General features: G+C 39.1%; 1 protein-coding gene across 9 annotated transcripts in view; it reads left to right on the top strand.

Annotated features, from left to right (window-relative positions):
- ARHGEF10 (Rho guanine nucleotide exchange factor 10) overlaps positions 1 to 22926 on the top strand; it is a 115823-nt gene that overhangs the window by 20947 nt on the left and 71950 nt on the right. For 3 of the 9 annotated variants that reach the window (XM_090136306.1, XM_031611182.2, XM_031611183.2), the window contains exons 3-10: positions 9630 to 9800; positions 12151 to 12447; positions 13725 to 13791; positions 14704 to 14783; positions 16050 to 16106; positions 17489 to 17652; positions 20827 to 20943; positions 22023 to 22137. In XM_090136306.1, coding sequence (XP_089992432.1) covers positions 9630 to 9800; positions 12151 to 12447; positions 13725 to 13791; positions 14704 to 14783; positions 16050 to 16106; positions 17489 to 17652; positions 20827 to 20943; positions 22023 to 22137 — 1068 coding nt within the window. Of the gene's footprint in view, positions 1 to 9629; positions 9801 to 12150; positions 12448 to 13724; positions 13792 to 14703; positions 14784 to 16049; positions 16107 to 17488; positions 17653 to 20826; positions 20944 to 22001; positions 22138 to 22926 lie in introns of all 9 variants that reach the window. The other 6 variants (XM_090136309.1, XM_031611185.2, XM_090136305.1 and 3 more) reach the window with 5 other exon arrangements.

Raw genomic sequence — 22926 nt, 5'->3', positions numbered from 1 at the left:
AGGAGTAGCCTATCTCAGTGCGTCCAAAAAGACAAATCACTCCTCAAAGCAGCAAGCAGCTTCTGGGCCACACCTTGTCCATTACCACTGAAGGAAGGAGGCTAAGCATGTGAAGGCTTTCAAGGAAGTTGAGTGCTTTTAGGTGCAGAAAGCTCTGCTTTTAGGAGAGATTGCAAGTGCTTCAGTTTTGAGATTGCTAGTTAAAGGGTTGTTCAGCCATGGTCTAATCATCCAGAAAAGAGACATTGTGGAGGAAGAATGTTGCTAACGTCCAAGACATAACGTATTTCAGATTTTACTTTGGGTGGGTTCCAGCTCTTCTTAGTACGAAATACATTTTTTGTACTTGAACTTTGTGTTTTTTCTGTGGAAGTGGGACCTCGTGGTTCACCTGTTTCAGCCCCCTATAATAAAGTTACACGTTTTGCCTCACTAGACAATAGTCATTTCAGTCTGAGGTATTATCAGATGATGCAGCGGTTTCATGTTGCTAATTAAACAGACTGTATTAAAAAATTGCATATTTCCCAAGTAATTAAACAAGAACTGCTTCAACGTAAAAAGTAATCATTTGGAAAAACAGATGTAATAGATTAAAAAAGTGGAAAAATAAAGGCCAAGCTAGATTATGCTCTCTTGTGGAGATTTCTTTGTCAAATGGTTATTTTCCCACATATACGTCCACTCTGTGGTCAAAAACAATTTTCCCAGAAAATCTTTATTTTTGTATTTGATTTTCCTTTTTTCACATGGTGTGTGTATCCTGTGCGTAGCCAACATGCTTCTTCCTTCATCTTCCAAAGATGAATGCTTTGTTTTCCAATGACTTGTTCTTCTGCTGTTTGATTTCCATTTTATTGAAGCTCGTTTCTTTTTTTTTCCATATGTGTACTGTCCTTTTGGTGGCATATTGCAGGATGAGTTCAGCAATTCATACACATGGCAGCCCTGGCTGAGATCTGCTATACGTATCTCTGTCAGCTGCCATGTCACATCACCTTATTTTGAGGACTTAGCTTACAGTGTATTCACAGTGTTTCCTGGTGAAATTTCAGTGGCAGAATCTACAAGTACAGTTTTGAAGTGGAAAAGGTCAGATCATCCAGGGGCCAGGCTGGGCACAGCACTGGTTTCTGGTCACAGCACTGGTGCCAGCAGTCACCAGAGCACTGAGTGTGAAGGCAGTTCATGTAATGGTCACAAAATGACGATTTTTGTGTAGCAAGTTTTGTAAATACAATGTAGTCAGCACTGAAAAGCATCCTGTAGGATTAGAGAGGTGAGCTGTTTACATTGTTGAAAAGCCCAATTCATATTGAACATTTTTGTTTTAGCCTGTTGGATGATGCTTTGAGTTGCTAACTAACTTAGCTAAATTACTAGCTTAATTTTTAGCACAGTGAGCAGTATGTAAGACTTTTTGTAAATCTTGTAAATCTTTCCTGTTGTCTTTTTCCTGCATTTTCTTAGACTTGAACAAGCAGATTCATCATTCTTTTGACTTCAATTTTGAGTTTACTTTCTGTCCAGAAGGGTAATGTTTGTTACACGACTGACAACAGTATCAGTATGTAATACATGTATTTATGACATAGGAGAGAGGAGGTATTTCTTTGTTGTTTATTTGGAGAAAGAGCTTGTTAATTGGTGTGGTTTTGCTTTTGTTTCCATCACTGGAAATACTCCTTGGATGCGTATGTACTATTTTGTTTGTTGCTGTTTTTTGTGATTACTCTCCATTGAAACCTTTATTGCTCACACTGTGGTCATACTTTGGACATGTGTATGAGCTTTGCATAATTAGCAATGTGCTCATACCCCTGGGACCTCTATTTCCTGCAATGCCAGCTTAGCACAACTGCACGTGACTGGGGAATGATAGCCTCTGGCTCCCATCTGCTTTCCAGGGAAGGAAATGGAAGAGAGCCCGCACGTGGTTTTGAATACCCTGTTTTGGTTTAGACATTTTTTTTCCAGCAAAGCGGACGCTTTCCATCTGTGTGACTGGACAAGGAGCTAATTTATGGGTACCGGTGGTGTTCTAGAAAAGTGTGAGGAGGACTGCAGAGGCTCTTGCTCCCGCTGTGGAGGAAGGCTTCTGTAGGCACTGTCAGGCCTGACCCTGTGTCACTTGGAGGTCTGGCTGTGGCTTGGAGGCACTGAGGCTGTCTTGCAACTCCCGGCATCCTGACAGGAGCCAGGACAGGCCTCAGAGCTACTCCTGCCCACACTGATGGAAGAGCTGGAGCCTGGAGGAGATGCTGGGCAGCGTGATTCAGCACCTCACCACTCTCATAGTAAAGAACTTCCCCCTGAAGTCCTCACATGATGAGGTAGCTCCTGGGTGTTTCATGTCAAAGATGCCAGTGAGTAAAAATGTTCCATGAGTGTTTCTGCAGCCTGGCTTTGTTCTTAGCAGTTGGATGTGACTGTATGGGCCTTGAGGAATATGGAGATCTGTGCTTACGAATGTCCTGGAAAAAAATTACACGTGCATGCTCTAAAGGACATAAGGGTATTTATTAATGGAAAACAGAAGATCCGAGTGTGAAAGTTCCTTGGATGATACAAGCCTGTGGAAATATGCAATCAAGGAGTTAAAGCCTATTATTTTAAAGCAGTTGTTGCAGTGGTGTTTCTGGTCTTAAGTCCTCTCTCCCTCAGCTGGTCCCAGTCCTGTCCTTGCTCTCTAGGCTCCTCCTTTCCAGCCAAGGGGTTCCCAGGCACTTGTCCTCCTCAGCCACACAATAAGCTCTCCTTACATCACCTTCCTTCTCTCTGTCCTCCCCTGTCCATCTATTCTGCACATCACACACGAACTGTCTGACTTACTTCTGTACCTTTTTCCCTGTGTGGGTGCTAAGTGGTCTAACACAGTCAAGAGCAACACAAACTAAATACCAGAGCAAAAGAATAATTGAGTTCAGTTTTTTTTTTCTGATACTGAAGAATCACAGTCACACATGAGAGATATGAATGGGTATGAAATATTTTGTTTCTTGCTAGCTGTAGGAATGGAGTCTAATTTGTGCTGAAAAGCTGCCAGATTATCCAGTGATGACCTGTTAACGCCCTTTAAAACTTTCAGCTGAATGTGAATCATCTGCAGCTTTTGAAGGATTTACAGGATGGCCAAATTGAAATTTTTTACAAGAGCAATTAAGGCTGTTCCTAGCATTTCTCAGGACAGACAAATGTCAAGGTCCTGTTACAAAACTTCACCTGAAATAAAAACTGAACATCTCTACAGCCCACTTAGCTTTGGGATCGTCTGCATGGTGTATCTGGGCCCAAATAATTGGTTTTGCTGAAGTAAGGAAAATTTTAAAAACAGTTGTAATGGTTTTCTGACTCGGAAAAGGAATGGAGTTCACAGCTCTACCTTTGATAAGATGAGAATATTTATATGATTATGTGCTTTTTTTTTTTTTTTTTTTTTTTTTCTTTCTCTTCCTGCAGTTTTAATAGCAGTTCTGGCTTCAGGCTGGCTTTGAAAGAGCTGCTTATATACTTGACTCATGTGAGAGCTACAGTTTCTGGGAAAGTTTTCAGGTGGGATGGAGTAATTCTTTTTTCTTTAGGAATCAGGTTTTTTTTTTTAATATATATATTTGGGAATCAAGTTTTCCTTTTTTAAATATTCCTACTGAACGTTATTTTTTGAGGCTTTTCATTACTTTAATGAGGATATTTTTACTTCTGTTTATTCTAATGAAGAGCAGTCTCTCAGTTTGAAAACAGCAAAATGCTAAAATCTGTGCAGTTCCATTTCTTGCTGCTATATGGTGTCTCACACTTACATAAGGAGCTGGGCAGACTCTTGAGAAATAAGTCTGAAAAAGTGAACATATCGTTAGTTTTATGTGAGGATTAAAGAGGATATCTTTGGAATGCATCAAGGTGAAATAGTATACACTTGAGTTGTTATGCCTGTTTGTTTTGCTTTGTAAATTATCACCTTTTCTTTTAAATACAGGTAAGAGTTACTATGACTGCACTCCTAATTATGTAGGAGTTGTCTTTCAATCTCTCAAGGCACTTCTAAAATCTTAAAAGAAGTGTGTTCATGAACGAGTATTTGATAGTAGCATGTCTGTTTCCCAGGGTTCCAAGTGTATTGTTACAGTGTCCCAGACTGCTGAATTATTCTTGCTTAGGATTCTTCTTGTTTTCTTTTTTCCTTTTCTCCTGTTTGCACTGTATTCAAAGTTTATACGCTTGATGGCAAGTGCCGTACTATTTTATCTTAAATATATTTTATTTATAAATGAAAATTATTGGTGAAGCTTTGCTAGCTTCATCTCAGCTTTAAAGTTAAGGTCACTCTCAAACGTGTAACTACTTAGCTATATGACATTCAACTGTAAACAGTTTAAGGAAAATGAGTGGAAAAGCAGGTGATGCCAAGAACGTTTTGAAGTTGGCTGAAATTTGTTTAAATTGCTTATGCCTCCACAGGTTTCTCTAAACACAGCTTGTTTTTAAAGTAATCTTAAGAAAAAGTAGCTTCTCTGAGTAAAAAGGACAAAGAAGTCATAATTCCATTTGCTTTTTTTAAAGCAATTATAATAGCACTTATTCCTTTTTCTAATTCAAAATTTACATTTTCACACTTAACCTGATGGAAATTTTTCCATGTCATATTTCTACCTGTTTTCCCCCCCATGTTTTAAAACTTCAAATGTAGATTGTTAAGAAAAAGAAGTATTTCTCTGAAGCATTTGCAAAGCAATTGCTGTAGAGTGGCATTGGCATATGCTAAAAAAGGTTTAATCAATTACTGTATTTTCATTGCTCTGACTGGCACTTATAAAATTAAGAATGTGGGCATTAATGAAAGGGCAAATTGAATTTCTACTAATTAAGTTATTTGAAGTAATTTCAGATGGATTTTGTAATGCTGACGTATCGCACTCTTCTTGTTCCTCTCCCCACCCCATCCCCACCCCCCAGGGTTTTTCTGCAGTCACAATTGCTGAAAATCTTTTTTTTTTTTTTTTTTTTTTTGTTTGATCATCTTGATTTACATCTGAACAATTGGAAGAACAGGAACATTCATTCAAAGCATTAAGTTTTAAGAGTGGGTTGCTTTTTTTTTCTTGGTAGACAGATTCAGCTCAAGTTTAACTGTTCTTCGTGTCATTCTAATTTATTGTAGAACTCCCCAAGAACTGAAATGTTTTCGTGTGTGTGTACTTTTTTATGTAAGACAAACAACTGTAGAAAAAGTACATATTTTCAAAACGGTAGTTATTTAGTTATTCAAAATATTCTTTTTTCTTTTTTTTCTTTCTTTTTTTTTTTTTTTTTGTATGACATAATCAGTGTTTATCTGCAGTGCTGAACAGTTCTTCACATGAAGCAAAGACAGAATCACAGAATGGCTTGTGTTACAAGGGACCTCAAGGATCACAAATCTACAATCCCCCTGCCACATGCAGGGCCACCAACCTCCCCATTTAATGCTAGACCAGGCTGCCCAGGGCCCCATCCAATCTGGCTTTGAACACCTCCAGGGACGGGGCATCCGCAACCTCTCTGGGCAGCCTGTTCCAGCACCTCACTACTCTCTCTCTAAAGAACTTCCCCCTGACATCCAACCTAAATCTCCCCTCCCTCAATTTAAAACCATTTCCCCTTGTCCTGCAGTTATCTACTTTTTTGTACTGGGGGCTCCACACTTGGACGCAGTACTCCAGATGGGGCCTCACGAGGGCAGAGTAGAGGGGAACAATACCAATCTGTCCTTGCTGGCCAGCCCTTTTCTGATGGAGCCCAGGATACCATTTGCTTTTCGAGCTGCAAGGGCACACTGCTGGCTCATGTTAAGTTTTTCATCTATCAAGACGCCCAGGTCTTTTTTTGCAGGGCTGCCCTCAAGGACCTCTCCTTCCAGTCTGTAGGGATGCCTGGGATTCCTCCGGCCCAAGTGCAAAGTCTTGCTCTTCGCTGTATTGAACCTCATTAGATTCACCCAGGCCCACCTTTCTAGTCTGTTGAGGTCCCTATGGATGGCATCCCTTCCTTCCTCTGTGTCAGTCACACCACTCAGCTTGGTGTCATCAGCAAACTTGCTGAAGCTGCACTCAGTTCCATCATTGATGTCATTGATAAAGATGTTAAAGAGCACCGGTCCCAAGACAGACCCCTGGGGGACGCCGCTCGTTACCGGCCTCCACCTGGACATGGAGCCATTGATGACCACCCTCTGTCTGTGGGCTTTCAACCAGTTTCTTATCCATCGAGTGGTCCACCCATCAAATCCACATCCTTGCAGTTTGGAGATAAGGACGTGGTGGGGGCCATGTCAAAGGCCTTGCTCAAGTCCAGGTAGATGACATCAGTTGCCTACTTTTGTCCACCAATGCTGTCACTCCATCATAAAAGGCCACCAGAGTGGTTAGGCATGACCTTCCCCTGGTGAAGCTGTGCTGGCTGTCTCGGATTGTATGCTCTCATTCCTCATGTGATCAAGCATGTCGTCCAGGAAGATCTGTTCCATGATCTTCCCAGGCACAGAGGTGAGACTCACTGGCCTGTAGTTCCCTGTGGTGACCTTCACCCCCAGTTTATTTTTAGTATTAAAATACTTCAAAGGAAACAGTATGCTCTTGAAATCAGAAGTTCAAAGGACAATATTTTTATGTGTGAAATTGACAGAATCATTACTTTTTAAAGGATTTTACTTTACTTTTAAGGACTAAGATTTATTTTCACATCTGCAAGATTAAAGAAATGCAGAAGTGATTCAAAGACAAAATGCATTTTTGAAACTAAGTGAAGGAAGGTTATTTGTCTCTTATTTGCTCCCAGTCTGCCCTTTCTAAATGTGTATTATCTAAGAAGGGAATTTCTTTACTTTTTGTCTGTTTTTTTTTCCTCACCCTTAACCCACCACTGATACAATTTAGAGATTTTCTCCATCCTTTACTGCCCAGATATTGAATTCTACACCTTGTTTATTTCCTTTGCAAAGTGAATGTTTGTATACAAACAGTTCAGCATTAGCAACTGTAACAGAAAAAAATAGGTAAGACCTTTCAAAAATATTTTTTATCTGAGTTGAGGTACTTGATTCTTAACGTTAGATTTTCTTTCTTCCACGTAAAATATGAGTTAGTTGGTTTTTGCGGGAGATGGATAGAAAGGTTGAAGAGAAGCTGCACATTAGTTGACCAGTATTTGCTCCTGGGGCCTGAGTCATTCCTTTTGCTTTTAGTGTCTCAAATTACCTTTTTTGCTGGTGGCAGTTCTTGTCTCTCTCTGACAAATGACACTGTGCTGGACTTGTGTGCCTGGGGAATTGCATTGGTGTGAAAGTGCTGGAGTAGAGAATTGCCAGGCATCTGATACCTGAGTTACCTTCATATGCCCTGAGGAAAAGAATGGGTCCAGAAGGCACTGTAACTGGCAGCCGTAAAACTTCATGTCGCTTCCTAGATGTCTGCTTGTATGATATGGATATTTCTTAAATCTGTGCTCTTTTGCTGATTTCTAGAACTGACCTCCAGTGAGCAGGTAGATTCAGTGTTCTTACTCAAGCCCTCCTCAAGCAACGCCCAAGTTTCCACAGTGGCCAAATTCTTTAGAAATGATCAGAGCACATTCAACTAATTCCAGTAACCTCGTCTTCCTCTTCCCAGTATACAGAATAAAGAAGAGCTCTCTTATGTGCTTGCAGTGCTTGCTGCTGATCATCATTTCTGTAGTTCAGCAAGAGGAGTGGCAGGTGGCAGTGGATGCAGCTAAAAGTTGTGGTATTGTTATTTTCTTGCATCTTCTTACTTTATCTGTCTAGTCTGGATGATTAACCAATACTTCAAATGCTGATCATTAAAAAGAAAAAAAAACCCAAAACATTCTACTTGGAAACCCCTACCTTAGTAAGTTTGAACTGTAGAGATATACTGAAACCAAGACTACAGCAACAAAACCTCTTCCCTTCATTTTTTCTCTGACTGTCGAGCAACAAGCAGTACAAAGTCAAGTTGGGTGGATGCTGATTCAGGAGGAGTTCTGTGGTTGTCTTGAGTCACTTGGAAGAGATCTGTAGAATTTTTTCATCTTTCAGAAAAAAATATGTTAATGGACAAAGGCAAATATGAAAAGCTTTAATCTAAAGGCTGACTTTGTACAAAAGAATTTTAAAAAGCATCAGAATTAAATTAAGTGTCCTGCTGCCTCAGCCATAAACTGTGACAATAAATGCAGGATAGCCCCTTTCTTGTTCCTTAATATTTTTGCAATTAGTTCACTTTCTGTCCTACAGAGAGACTGCATGAAAGATCTTGTTATTTGTTGCTGTGATAAAATATGCCGGCTCAGCCTGCCTGAAGAAACAGAAGCCTTGGCAAGAATGCTGATTACCATGACAATCCAAGCAGTCTAGAGTTGCAGATTGTGTGGGTTTTATTGTAAACATATAAAGCGAGTCCTGGATGGTAGAAGAGCTGATAATATCATCCTGATTCAGGAGATCCAAGCACCTTTGCAAGACTTTGTTTTTAATAGTGTGTTATTTGAAGAAGGGAGAGAAACCTACAAACTTCATTTTATGTTTATAAAGTATTTGTGTATTTACGCAGTTAAATATTTATTTTTATTCTGTAGTTATGTGTTGTTATAACATTTTTAATACAGGGCTAAACTCCTGTATAAAAGTGGTTTTGAGGAGGAGCTCAGTGGAAAGGTCAGCTGAGCCAAAGACTTTCTACAGATGATGTTTCTTTATGGAGACTTCTGATAAAGTTTTCCCTCCAGGTGGTAGAAAAGCAGCTACGGCAGGCCTGGGCAGGGGATGAGGGGATGTTGGAACAGAGAGAGACCTGGGAAGTTTTATCTTCCCTTCCTGCACCTGCATGGGATCTCTAGCAAAAGTTTTGGGTGTATGTGCAGGTTTCCTGTGATGCAAACACACAGTAAAAATAGCAGTAGATAATGCAAGGAAAGTTTTTAAATCCGCATGGTTTCTCCGTGCTCATGCATGAGATAGGAACAACAGCACCAAGCTATTGTTCAGCTTTTCTTCCCACTCTCCACGCTTGGATGGAGTGGCAAGTCTGTGCTGCAGGGTGTTCCTAAGAAAAGACAAAAATACTCCCAACACTCCCATGTTCTAGCCATATTAGGGTGTAATGGTTTTAGCCATTATCATTTTCAAAGGCGAAAGCTGAAATGTCAACCCTCCCTTCACCAAAATGCAGTTTGATGACTGAAATGAGTGGTAATGGGATTAACAGGTTTAAACCAACGACCTTATGTAATGTGCTGTCCCACAGTGGAACAACATTCTGCTGTTCTTCGATGATGTGCAAGAAGAAAGTTGTGAACACTGGCATTCTGCTTTAGAAGTTTGAATTAGAAAGGAGAAATGACTTGGTGTCCAGATGTCCCTTTACAACTGTGTTTATTTTCTATTGCTTTCCTAGTAATTTTATTGTTTATATTAGAGGATTTGTTGAAAAGCAATGAGGTTATCAGTATGTCAAGAACTTTGTTTTGTTCCAGCAACCCAACATTCTAAGGCGTTGCTATCTTAGTTCCATTCATAGCATACACCACCTGCTGGCCATGTGAAGTCATTATTAAGAGTAAAAACAGTTTAAACTAAAGACTATCATTTTGCACAGTTTTAGAGCATGAATCCAAAGCTGTGGGTACAAATGATGAAGAGGAGGATGAGGGAGAACAGTTTGACTTTGACAGTGGGGATGAGATACCAGAAGCAGACAGACAACCCTTTGTGCCACCTCCTCCTGAACCTGGAAGTAACACAGAGCATCAAGAGGCTAATGTCACAGGTGAGTCAGCCCAATGGATTCTGCCTCCATTAGGCTAAGAGTCAAGATTGATCACAGAATTAAAAAAACATGTAAAAAGTCTACCTGGACTTGTGCAAGGCCTTTGGTATGGTCATATACTGCATCCTTATCTCTAAATTGAGTTTAAAGGTGGTGGTGGGTAAAGAGTTTGGTGGTTACAATCAGGGGGTTGCTGTAAACAACTCTATGTCCAGGTGGAGGCCGGTGATGAGTGGTGTCCACCAGGAGCTCTTCAGCATCTTTATCACTGATGTAGACAATGAGATTGAGTGTACCCCTCAGCAAGTTTTCAGATGACACCAAGATCAGTGGTGCAGCTGACACGGTAGAAGGGATGCCATCCAGTGTGTCCTGGAGAGGATTGAGAAGTGGGCCCATGTGAACCTAATGAAATTCAAAAGGCCAAGGGCAGTGTGTTGCACTTGGATCAGGGCAGTCCCAGGCTATGTCTACAGACTGGGAGAAGAGCTCATTGGGAGTAGCCTTGCAGAGGAGGACTTGGGAATTCTGTTGGATGAAAAGCTGGACACAAGCCAGCAGGTCTTTCGCAGCCTGCAACACCAACAGTATCCTTGACTGCATCAAAAGGGAGGTGAACAACAGGGCAGGGGAAGTGATTGTTTCTCTCTACTCTGCCCTTGTGAGAACCCACCTGGAGTACTGTGTCCAGGCCTGGGGCCCCCAGTACAAGAACAATGGGGAACTGGTGTAGTGGGTGCAGAGGAGGGGCACAAAGATGATCAAAGGGCTCTCCTGTGAAGAAAGGCTGAGGAAGCTGGGCTTGTTTAGCTTGGAGAAGAGGCGGCTTTGGGGAGACTTCATTGTGGCCATCCAGTAATTGAGGGGAGCTTGTGAGCAGGGGGGAGACTGTCTTTTTACGCTGGCAGACAGTGATAAGATGAAGGGGAATGATTTTAAGCTAAAAGGGGAGAGGTTTAGGTTAGATGTTTACTCGGAGGGTGGTGAGGCACTAGAACAGGTTGCCCATAAAAGCTGTGGATGCACCATTCCTGGAGGTGCTCACGGCCAGTTTGGATGGGCTGCCTGATCTAGTGGCTGCCCAGGACAGTGGAGTTGGAACAAGATGATTTTTACGGTTCTTTCCCGACCTGTAATATGATTCTATGATATGGAGAGAGATCTGTGGGACAACTGTGCATCTGTTTTGATTATTTGTGCTAACTATACTTGTGGTGAGTTGATAAGGCAAACAATGAACAAGTGCAATTCCCATGGGGTTTCCCATCCATGTCCAGTACAAAGCAGTGTATTGGTCTCAGTCATCATACCATGCTACAATAAAACTTTGCTCTTGTAACTGTAATAGGTGCAGATTAATCCAGATCAGCTGCTTTCACAGCTAAGCTTTCTGGTTGCTGATCTTAAGCTGATATGCATTAAAAAAATGGAGTCAGAGTGTCAGAATTTTGTTCTTAACAGAAGTCTTATTTTATTGAAGATTAAAACATCTTTTTTACAACACTTGCAGATGTTTTCAGTCCTGAGGTATGTTCTGGAAATTACTGTATTCTGCTCAAATTGACAACAGCTGATTTTGCTGACTTTGATCCAGTTTTCTTTTGTCAACAGACACTGTGGTCATGGCAATGAGAGATAAATAACTGATCAGTTGACCATGCAGTTTGACAACCTGGAATTGAAATACAGCCTTTCACTGAAAAGCTGTTGCTCACTTGCAAAGTCATGCTTCCAGCTCAAAAACTTCTGATCGCTTGGGATCCAGTTTTGTAGTTTGCTTCAAAATGGCCTTTAGTTCCACTGCATTTTAGTTCTCTAGAGATACCAGAAAGAAGAGAGTTTATTTTCAAGGAGGAAAACTTGAGAAAAAGTCATTTTCTTTTCCTTTTTCTTAGCAGAGCATTTTCAGCTCCCTGTAGTGTGTCCCTCCAGTGAGCATTTTCTTTGCTCATGGCTATTTCTGAAATGTTTATTATATTTGTATATGTAAGATACAAATTCCACTAGAAACTGACTTCAGACTCCAGGGCTTAAGGCTGTTTGCAGGTATGTTTTTGTGGGAAGCAAGAAGGTATCCTGGCAACCTATCAGAAATCTCCTTATCTAGTATTTAGGATCAAGTTATTGTTTTTCCATAGTATAGTTTTTCCATCCTTGTAACATAGTTGTTTTGTTGCTGTTGCATTCCTCATCTGTAAAATGGGGAAGAGAGCACCACAGTGTGGGAGTTTTGAGTCACAGATTATAAGTAAGTTGTATGTAAAGTCATATAGATGTTTGGGATATTTTAAGTACCAATAGTAAGCAGCTTGGAAAGGCACAAAAAATAAAACTTTGTTTAATTTTTCAGCTAAAGGAGATGATAGCTTAGAAAAAAGTGAGAAGCTACAAGCATCAGAACCTGCTGCAGAAGATACTCCAAGGAAAGTAAATCCCTACTCAGTCATAAATATTTCCCCAATGCAAGAAAAAGATCCATCCTCCTCACCAGATCCAAGTCCTCAAGATGAACCTGCCAGTCCAAACACGTCCAGTGGATATTCTGTCCCTGTGCCCTGTGGCTATGCAGTGCCATCCAATTTACCTCTGATACTGCCAGCATACTCCAGTCCTGTCATAATACGTAGTGTTTCTGTAGATGAGGAAGGTAAGGTATTTTCACAACTTACTTTCTTTGAAGGGGGGATCCTTGTTTAACGTGAGATACTTGTGTTGTTTTGTAAATGCTTACGTAGCTTTCATACTTGATGTCTAGGAGATTTTGTGTCAAAATAGGAGAATAATTTCATCATGGAGTAGGAGCTAAATTTTAGCCATACTTAGTCAATAAGTCAACTTATTTGAAAAACACACACAACTTGTGAGTAACAACAACAGAAAAAAAAAAGAAAAAATATTCTAGTAAAACTCTGCTTTCCTCATTAGGGTCAAGATAGCTAAGTTAAGATGCATAAGGAAAAAATGTATAAACACTAAGTCATTTATATCCCAACATTTTACATCTGTGATATTTGGCCTTTGTTTTTGCTGGCACAATAATTGCAGCATAAAGCACAAGTCAGGACTCCTGTCTTCTCTTACCATTAAAAATGATTAATACTAATTCCCTTCTAATGTCACAAAATAATTTCCAGAGTCATGATTATGTATTCAGGCCAAATGATTTCTTCTCAAACCCTTAGAATGCTTGAACTAGGTTCTAGCAGAATTCCTGTCTCTTTTACCTTTTCTGTATCCACTTCTGTTTATTTGTTTTTCTAGACTTTGTGGATTTTGATTTGCTGTGAGATCTTTTTCCTGATGATTTGGTGAATTCTGCTTGTCCTTTAGTATGATATTGAGGCAGAAGAGGAAATAACTATGGATTATTACAGAAACAGGAACAGTCCCCCTGTTTTGTAACCAGAATTGGCAAAGTTGACAGCTTAATGCCAAGACAGCAGGAGGAACAGAAAGCTTTCCATATCCTGTTTATTTTTGTTTTTATTTTGAATATATTTTTCTTTAGCTAGCTTTTTCTTTTGCAATTCTACAGTAGTTCTGTGTGCTGTGACACTTTTTTTGCCTATTAGACATATCAGAGAGTATATGCAAATATGTTTGTGGTTGATATTGCCTGTTGAGGAATATATGTTTGAGAGAGAAGAATTAAGTGTGCCAGGCACTGTAATTTTCTCTGACTAACTCTTAGAACAAATTGCTCTGTCTCTGTGAATTATCTGAGTTGCAAAAATAGATATGATAGAAAATAGATATGAAGAAGCGCATACTTTTTTTAGATTTGTTCAAGAATAAAAATGCTGCATAGATCATTCATTAGCAGTATTTAAAAAAACAGTTTCTTAAATTAATTTGTGCCATTTGAACCACACTAACATTTTATTCTAAGCATTTTGGTGATTGTATGTGTTTTTTTCTATTTAGCAGGTATGCAGTCAGCAACTGAAGAATGTCATTGTAATTCTTTAAACTCAGAGGAGCCCCCAAACAGGTGATTGACAATTCTGCAAGTTCTAATGATTTGTAAAACTTCAATTCCTGAGAAACCTTGGATTCAATACATCAAATACTTCATTTTTCATGTCTGGTGCTTTCAAGTTTTTGTTATTATTTTGACTCCTTAACTTTGCTTGTGTACCAAAATCTGCACAGTTTAAGGTCTAGTGTATATAACTGTCCATGACATTTTGAGGGGAAAAAATATACAATTTTTATAGAGTCATCAGCTGGCAGGACCACTGCCAACATGCAGTCAGACCAGCTGTGGCTGATGGAATTCCATCACTTCTGTAGCTCTCTCTCAGTTACAGCTGTTATTGGGTCACCCTTCTTATCAGTCTAAATAAGTTCCCTGTATTCAACCTTTTGCTTGTAGACTCTGTGCCTACCACGCCCCTAACAATCTCAGTAGCCCTTGGCTAAACTCCAATCAATTTTTGCACATCTCTCTAGAAGAGCAATTTTGGGTAGCCAAAACTGGGTGGGCTACTGAAGATTGAGCCCACCCATGGCAGCTAGAGAAGGAAAATAGGCCCAGGCCATTAAGAGTCTGTGCACCTGTTGCTGTAGCCTTGAAAGTCTTTATTTTTATTTATAGTGGAAACATTTTCAAAGACACAGTTTTGTGTTCTGGTAAAAAATAATCTAGAAATAAATATTTCTTGAGGTTGGAAGGGAAGTGTTTTCAATTTATTGACTACAGTCATCAGACTATTTAATGGATTACATTATTAAAATCCTAATTACATGCTGAAGCAGGGTTTTTAAGTAATCATCAGCCTCAGAGTGAAAACTAGAAAACAGTGAGATGTTTTTATTTATTGGCTTGTTTTTGTGGATGTTTAAATGTATTGTTGTGTAGGTTTCAGTGCTTTTATTTTATGCCTTTTTTTTTCCCCTCAAGTGAAGATACCCAGGACAAGAGAGAGGATGATGCTCTGGCCAAGTGGGTTGCAGATCCTGCAAATACAGAATGGATGGAAAGTAAGTATCAGTGAGCTCAGAATACAGCCATAGAAGAAGGTCAGTTTTGAGTTGTGATAAACAGTATATGTAATGTACATTGTCTGTAACACACATGTTACAGGAATGTCCATGTTCACTTGTTTTTTTTTTTCAGGAGTGTTCTGGAGTCAACTGTAACCAGTTAAAATATCCTGTAGTATAATAAAATCGTGTTTTAAAACAAATTTAAAGTTAACATTCACTTTTCCATTTCTTTTTTGAGTCTACAGAATAATTACTGTCTAAAGGACATTTAGCTCTATCATGTATAGGGTGGAAAATTGCTTAAGTTTACAGTGTTCTCTATGACTGTGTATGAAATTGCACTCCTACAGTAACTGACAAACAAGTTTTTAGAGAAGGTGGAAGGGAAGGAATAGGCATAATTTTTTAATAGAATCATAGAATTGCTCAAGTTGGAAAAGACCTTAAAAATCATAAAGTCCAACTGCAAGATCATCAAGTCCAAATGCATCCATTTGAAAGCAGAACATAGACAATATGGTTTGCTTGCTGATGGGTTATCCTGGCTGTTCTCAGATACAACAATGTGAGAGATCCCACTGGACTGGAGGTTCATCTTAATGTTGAAGAATTTGCATTTTTGTCACAGAATCACAGAATGGCCAGGGTTGGAAATGACCCCAAGGATCATGGAACTCCAACCCTCTGTCCTACCTCTTGACTTTCTAAGTTGATCATTACGTTACTTACGGTTTTGATTCTTTTTCTGCAAATGTCAGTTGCAGCTTCTTACAGCTAACTGGTAAGGCATTGAGCAACACTTTATAAGTGCTATGATGTGAAAAGGAGAGAGCTAGCTGTGGAAGCAGATTTCTGTTTTCAAGCTACTGAAGGTCATAATAAACAATGTAGATAAAAGCCCTTGAAATGTCACACATACCATGTAATTACAGTTCCTATGTATTATTGTGTTATTTGAATAACCATTATTAGATGTACTAGTAAAATGCTGAGGGAAAATGAATTGCATCTCCTCTGTATTATGGAATTATATAATGTCTTGTGTTGGAAGGGACCTTCAAAGATCATCTAGTTCCAACCCTTTTGCTATGGGCAGGAACACCTTCCATCACATCATCAAATACTTTCAGGGAGGGACAGTCCACAACTTCTCTGGACAACCTCTTCCAGTATCTACAGTACAGCCAAAAATCTTTCTTGGTCCCACTTGGATTTTAAAGGTTTTCTCATTCCTTTTTGCTTGTTTTGATTTGCTTTTAGACCCAGATGAAGTAATTTATGATGACGTGCCAAGAGAAAATTCAGACTCTGAACCAGGTTTGAAGGCTTTGTAATATGGACTGTATAGATGTTATTTTAAGTTAAAATCAATGTAATGCAACCTATGTGCATGTATATTGAACAGATGCATTAACTAAGTTCTATGTAAGCAGGATTAGCCCTGAAAATCGTCAGTAGATGTTACAGTGTTGAAAATTAATGCTGACTTTTGACATCTATCTCAGCATGTCTCATACTCCTCTATGTCCAGACGGTGAATTCTTCTTTATTTTATAGATACACCTCAAAATTCCTGAGTGACTGTATTTTGTGTGTTAGAGGATGACAGCATTGGGTGTTGTAGCTGTAGTAACCTAAACAAGGCAGAGTGGGTAGGGAAAGAGTATTTTAAATAGTCTACTAATATATAATAATACAGCATTATCACAGTTGTACAAATAATTGCTCTATTCTTGGAAGTTTCCTTTCACATAAACATTGCTGTTTGATGGAAAAAACTGTATTCAGCTTATTGAATATCAGACAGGAGATGTGGGGCAGCTGTTTACCATCTTGACTGTGAGTCTACGAAAAGGATTTCTTTCAGCTTTGCAATGCTCTAGCTCCTTACTGTATTTTGAAGGAGTAGCAAAGATCTTAAAGTAGTTGGTGGAGCCTAGATTTTTCCTTTATTGGGAATGCTGGAGTTAGGGATAAAGAAGCCTCTTAAAACAAACTTTTGCTAAGGTTTGTTGTGTTGTTTTTCTTTGTTGTGAAGACTATATTGAAGGCTTGTTTGTAACTAACAAATTATGTTTGAATGAATCTGCTTGTTTAGGAATTTGGCATCTGCTTTTCATAGCTATTCATTTGTTACTGAAATTGATCATAACCATGTTAACTATTCAACAAAACAATTTATTGTGTAGAGCACACGTTTATCTTTAAAATGTTAACATTTTCATTTGTTGTCCTTAGTGCTATCTAGGCAAGATGTTTTATAAAATGTATTATTAAAATTTGTTTCGTTTATAATTTAAATTTATTACGTTGCATTTATGGGTAATGCTTTTATTAGTGGGAAGTCCCTTAGTGCATTAGGCAGGGATGTTTCTCAGCCAGGATGTAATTGTAGTTTGAGTAGTAGCTGTGAATTCATTCTAATATGTTGTGGGATTTGGACATAGCAATATTGTTTGAGTAGGGCATGTTTCCAATGGTATTGTGGTGTGTAACAAGAACACTGGCCGTGTGTTCTGGTACTGTTTCGACAGACACACTCACTTTGGCTGTTTTTAATATAGAATTGGATTAATATTATGCAAAAGTGCTCATGTGAGGGTTTGCGTTGTTCTTTATGGTACATCGTGAACAAGGTTTTTGTTGTTTAGACAGGTATTTCAGTGTAGCTTTCTTTTATTTTGGTTTAATTCTTGCAGAGGATATGATTTATGATGATGTTGAAAATGGTGATGATGGTGGAAACAGCTCACTGGAGTATGGATGGAGTTCAAGTGAGTTTGAAAGCTATGAAGAACAAAGTGATTCTGAGTGTAAAAATGGAATTCCCAGCTCCTTTTTGCGAGGCAACCACAAGAGGCATGTATGTATCCTGCAGTGCTGTTCAGTCATTGAGGTTATTCTCATTTTCAGCACTTGTCTTTCTCTCCTGTATTTCTCGTCTACTCAGTCCAGCTTCAAATGCCATCGTCTTTATAAAGGAGATGTGAATCTGTGGGAATAGCAGTCCACAACAAAATGCAACAGGGAAATGATGCAAGTATTAAACAGGAGCTCCTTAAAAGAGAAAACCTCAAACTAATTAAAAGTGGAATTAAAAATGGAATCATTTTTCCATGTGGGCAATTCCTCACATTTTATTTTTTGCACCTGCTGGGTTAGTGTAAGTGGTAAATGAGTGTGGAAAATGTGAAGAACAATTGGGGGAAGCCTGACAAAGCTTGAAGTTTTGGGATCCTTCAAGCACCCAAAAGTCACAAAATTGCCAGCGTTCCATACCTGTTTGCCTTAGATCTGTATCACTTTGGTCTTTTGATGATGACTGAATTTACAGAAATTTAACAAGTATTTTTTTTGTGTGATCAAAGAGAAGTCTATACCATTTATTGTGGCAGAAGAAGGGTGGTGTGGTTAAAATGCTATATGGTGACATTTATGCTCTGTGCCAGGAAGCTACTGACAACATGGGAATGTACCCTTCCTGCATCTTTTTGGCTGCATTTCAGGAGGAAATCTGCACTCCCATGCTCTCTGTACTTCGTTTCCTCTCTTTTTACTCTTATGTCCTTACTGTGAGGGGAAAACAAAAAATACTCCTGCGTGTCATCTGGGGAAGCAGTCAGTTCCCCTGCTCTAAGTGCAGGCAGAATGCCTGTACCCAGGTGCAGTGAACAGCCTGCCAGAGCACAGCTTCTATAAGTGGAGGAGGTTTTGGTGCCTGGAGTTCCTACAGAAAACTTGGAGTTTCTCTGATGTTGCTAACCAGTAACAGGCACCTGTGAGCTGTTTTGTAACTGAGTATATCAGTGAGCTAAGTGCTCCAGCACTCAGAAATTTGTAGCAGGTAACGCAGTGACAGGAAGGGGAAATACCAAAAACTGAAAACCAAACTTGTACATTCTACTTATTTTTTCATTAACCTGGGTGTGCTTGCTTCAGCTGCTTTCTGCTTCTCTGGCTCTAGATACTTTTTATCCTGTTTTAAATACTACTACTACTCTTGCTACTGCATTTATCACACTTTTATTCCCGGAAATACAGTCCCTGTACACCTGCACTTTCAAACAGAAAATGCGTAAGAACGCTAGAGAACATATTCAAGATGGGAATACTGAAGAACTTGCTCTTCTATGGCACCTTTATTTTGAATTTTACAGGCTTCTTATCTTAATGAAAACAAAAGCCTCATGTCTTTCTTTCCCTCCAGTACCCATTATCTGCTTTCCCTTGACCTCCATCTTTGCTGCCTGTGCTTTGGAAATCAGGGAGTGAGCAATTAGCTGGAAAACTTGATGCCACTCGAATCAGCACTTTGTAAGTTGGGTGCTGATGTTGTGGTTTTGTTGTTGTTATTGGTTTGTTGGGGTTTTTTTCTTTGTTTGTTTGTTTTTGACCTGACTAGAACAAGTTTAAGCTGTTGCAGCAGTTTCTTTCTGGGGAGGAAGTTTTTCAACTAACCTGAAGAAAACTGAGTTTGGTTGTTGAATATCTTTGGAAGAGACTGGAAAGTACTTTGCACTTCAGCATGTAAGTCTTAATGTGGCTGCTTGTTTGTTCTTCTGAGGATCGAGGTGAGGAGTTTAGGAGTATGTTAGCTGGTGGATGGAGAAGTCAGAGAGACTGCTGGCTCTGTATGGGTCACTGGGAGCTGGAGAAGTTGGGAAACTAGAGAGGGGGTTTGGAGGAGGAGGAGGAAAGACCAAAACTTTAGGATTTTTAAGATAAAACAAACAAGCTCCTGCATCAGCATTTCAGCATAGGCAGAAACAGTTCCCCTTTTTACCTATTTTCTGTATCCATTCCTTTGACTAACTCTCGCTTCTCCTCAGGTCTTACGATGGATGATAACAGTATTTTCCCAGCATGTTTCCTTTATAGTCTTTCAGAGCCTATGAGGGACTTAACTTATTATTTTTTCAGTAGGTTGAAAAGTATGGGAAGGTTGGAGGCGTGATTTTAATTGTAAGTGGTAATATGACTTCCCTCAAAGTCACTTTTTAATTATTACTTTTGAAATGAATTTTTCAATTTTATTTTTAAGAATTGAGAGTGTTTATACTATCAAATATTTCTAGGCTGTGAACCAGATGCTGTTCTTAATTATACTGCTGTTAAACCAGAATCATCATGTTGGAGGTAATTGCATCCTAACCCATCCTAGTAGAGCTCAGTGCAGGACCTGCCCCTTTGTTTTCAGCTCAGTAAGCCTTCTCTTTCCTGATGCTTTGATCATTTGCCAAATAACTCTGTTGGCATCAAATGGAGGGTTTTTTCATTGGGCTTCTTTTCTATTTTAAGGCACACCAAATATCTATTTTTTTCCCTATTGAAATGTTGCTGCTTTCATTTGGCTTCCTCAAAATGTTTAGCGGTGATTAATTAGTACTCCAGGGCATTTCTCCATGATAACTTACCTTGCAAATGAATATATTCATGCATGAGGTGGTTATGCAGTCATGCAATGAGGCTGTGATAGAGCAGAGGAAAGACGCATGCTTCCCAATTCCCACACACTGGGAACAAGTCTCTGTGTCCTCCCCTATTAGATTCTCCTTTCCCAACTCATTAGTATTGTAGATCTCCGTCTTCTCAGGTGTCAGCAACTTCTGCAGCTTCATCAACCTTTGAGAATTCATCTGATTCACCATTTTGAAGGAGAGTCAGAAATGCACTGGGTAGGCTTTGCACTCCACTGTATGATGCTCGTGTTAAAACTGATGCGTTTCCAAATGGTTTGTAAGAGATGTACATAATATAATTAATATGCAGTTAGCTTAGACTAAGTGACTTTATCTCTCTCTTTACATAGTTGCCAGCATAGTGCAAAGGTACCTGGCTGACTTTCGGCAAGTCCAGTGAACTGCAGGGGTAACGGTCCATTCGCCGGGCTGGAGCTTCCCTGCGTGAATATTCTCTCCTACAGTTGTCTGTGTTTCAGTAGGCAGACTGGACAACATGCATGATATACTCGAGTACTTTAGCATGAAGTTTGCACTACGGGCTGTTTGAAAAAATTGTGTCTTTTTGTACACTGTAGCTTTCTTATGACCTTACGCGTTTAAAGGAGCATTATGAAAAAAAGATGAAAGATTTGATGGCAAACACTGTGGGAGCAGTAGAGATTCAGCAACTAAAGCAAAAACATGAGCTGAAGGTAGCGTAGTTAATTTCTGTAATTAGCTATGTTTAAATTATTGCTTTTCCAACGCAGGCAATGTTGTCTTTTTCTTTTAATATTAGCTTGAAAAAAATGAACAGTAGTTTGTTTAAAATGAGTTCTAAATGTAGAGCAGTTTCTCTTGAAAATATTTTGTCAATAACTTTTTCTCATGTTTATTTATCAATCGTAGCAGTTTCAGCAGATCAGACAGGACAGAGTCTGAGCTAGGAGTACAACCCCAGTGAGCTCCACAGGGCACGTCTGACCCTGGCTCTTTGTCTGTGTTGCATAAAAACTGTAGGACTGAGAATCTTGCTGCTATCCATTCTGAATGGAACTAGCATACGAAGGCTGTTTTTATGGAGTTTTTTTATGCTAAAAACTTTATTTCAGACAGAAAAAACCTGCCTGATTGCAGCAAGACAGCTTTATTTGTATTCTAATGTAGCTGATGATGTCAGCACAGTTCTGGCAGTGGTGGTATAAACCAGTTTAGTTTCTTAGTGAAACATCTTGTGGTTTTTATTTTTCTCCAAGAAACTTCCGTGTTGTTGAAGTGTACTATAAAATTATACTTAATTAAACCAGTATACTGATTTCTTCAATTAATGAAATTATTGCTTTTAACATTTTCTGCAAAACACAGTGGTTATTTGAGAGTGTAGTCAATACAAAACCGAATATTTAAATTGGAAAAATTCTGGTAGAGCTAGTGGCAGATGAATGAGAAGCCTTTCTTAGTATTTATTTGTTATATAATAGAAAGCTGAGCTATTGAGTTTATTGTGATGTCAGATATTTTGAAGCAGAAGGGTTCTTAAAACATTTTGAACATACATGCAAGGTTGTTATAAAGTATGATCCTTTATCCAGGTTTGATTTAGATGTACTGATGTTCATGTCTGCAGGTTGATGGCTTTGTGTACTTCCAGTATATTTATTTGACTTTGGGCTATATGTATAGCCCCCACTTGTCAGTATTTTTAAAAAGATGTTAAAAGTACTCTGCATGGTATGCAGAAGTGGATTCCCATTATTCACTGGACATGTAGACTGTATTTTTTATCTTACAGATGCAAAAGCTCATGAGAGCTGCTAGAGAAGGTACAAAAGATGGACTTGAAAAGACAAAAGCAGCTGTGAAGAAGGGTCGTTCTTTCATTAGAACTAAATCTTTTATTTCTCAAGGTATGTGTCTGTTATTTTACTCTGTTAATGTTGTTTCTTCTAGTTATTTCTGAGAAAGGGTGTGAATAGCTGAGTACGATTTTTGTTTGTACTAGGAGCCAAGTATTGGATGCACAGAATTATAGAATCATAGAATGATTTGGGTTGGAAGGACCTTAGAGATCACCTAGTTCCAACCCTCTGCCATTGGCAGGAACACCGCTTACTAGATCAGAATGTCAAATCAGCTCTATGTCAGCTAATAATAGTTTAACATTCAGTTCAGATCACTGTACAGTCATTGCATCTTGAGTAGTTTTAGATTTAGGGTGCAGTGACCTCAGAATCCAAAAGCAAGACAGAAGAGTCCACTTAAAAAATATGAGTGTAATAGATGCTAGCTAGAAATTGGTATATGGGGATTATAGAAATTTGATTAGGGTATTCAGGCTGTCTACTTCCCTCCCTTGAATTACTCTGCCTGATAGTAGAAGCTTTATCACGCTTTAGTGATTTTAGTTTAAAAAAAAAAAAGTGGGGGGGGAGGGTCTTGAATTAGGAGCTGTCACAACGGGAGTTCTAAATTCAAATAAGCATCAGTCCTCTGATATGACCCGCAGAGACCACAGTCCACAGTTCTTTTTTTTCGTGGGGCAGGGAGTAGTAGTAGTAGTAAGAAAACTGAAACTTCTTTCTTCTCCATGGTAAAACTGAGGGGCAGCCTGTTCTTTTGCTTAGGTTTCTGCTCTGCTTATTAAATGGTTGTAACTTAAGAGCTTTTAGAACTATAGTTTCACGAAGGCAAAACCA

This window comes from Phasianus colchicus, chromosome 2, assembly GCF_987193195.1.
Source record: "Phasianus colchicus chromosome 2, bPhaCol1.hap1.1, whole genome shotgun sequence".
NCBI classification, from domain to species: Eukaryota; Metazoa; Chordata; class Aves; order Galliformes; family Phasianidae; genus Phasianus; species Phasianus colchicus.
Note: the sequence above shows the minus strand (reverse complement) of the source record. Positions and strands in the feature narration are given on the sequence as shown.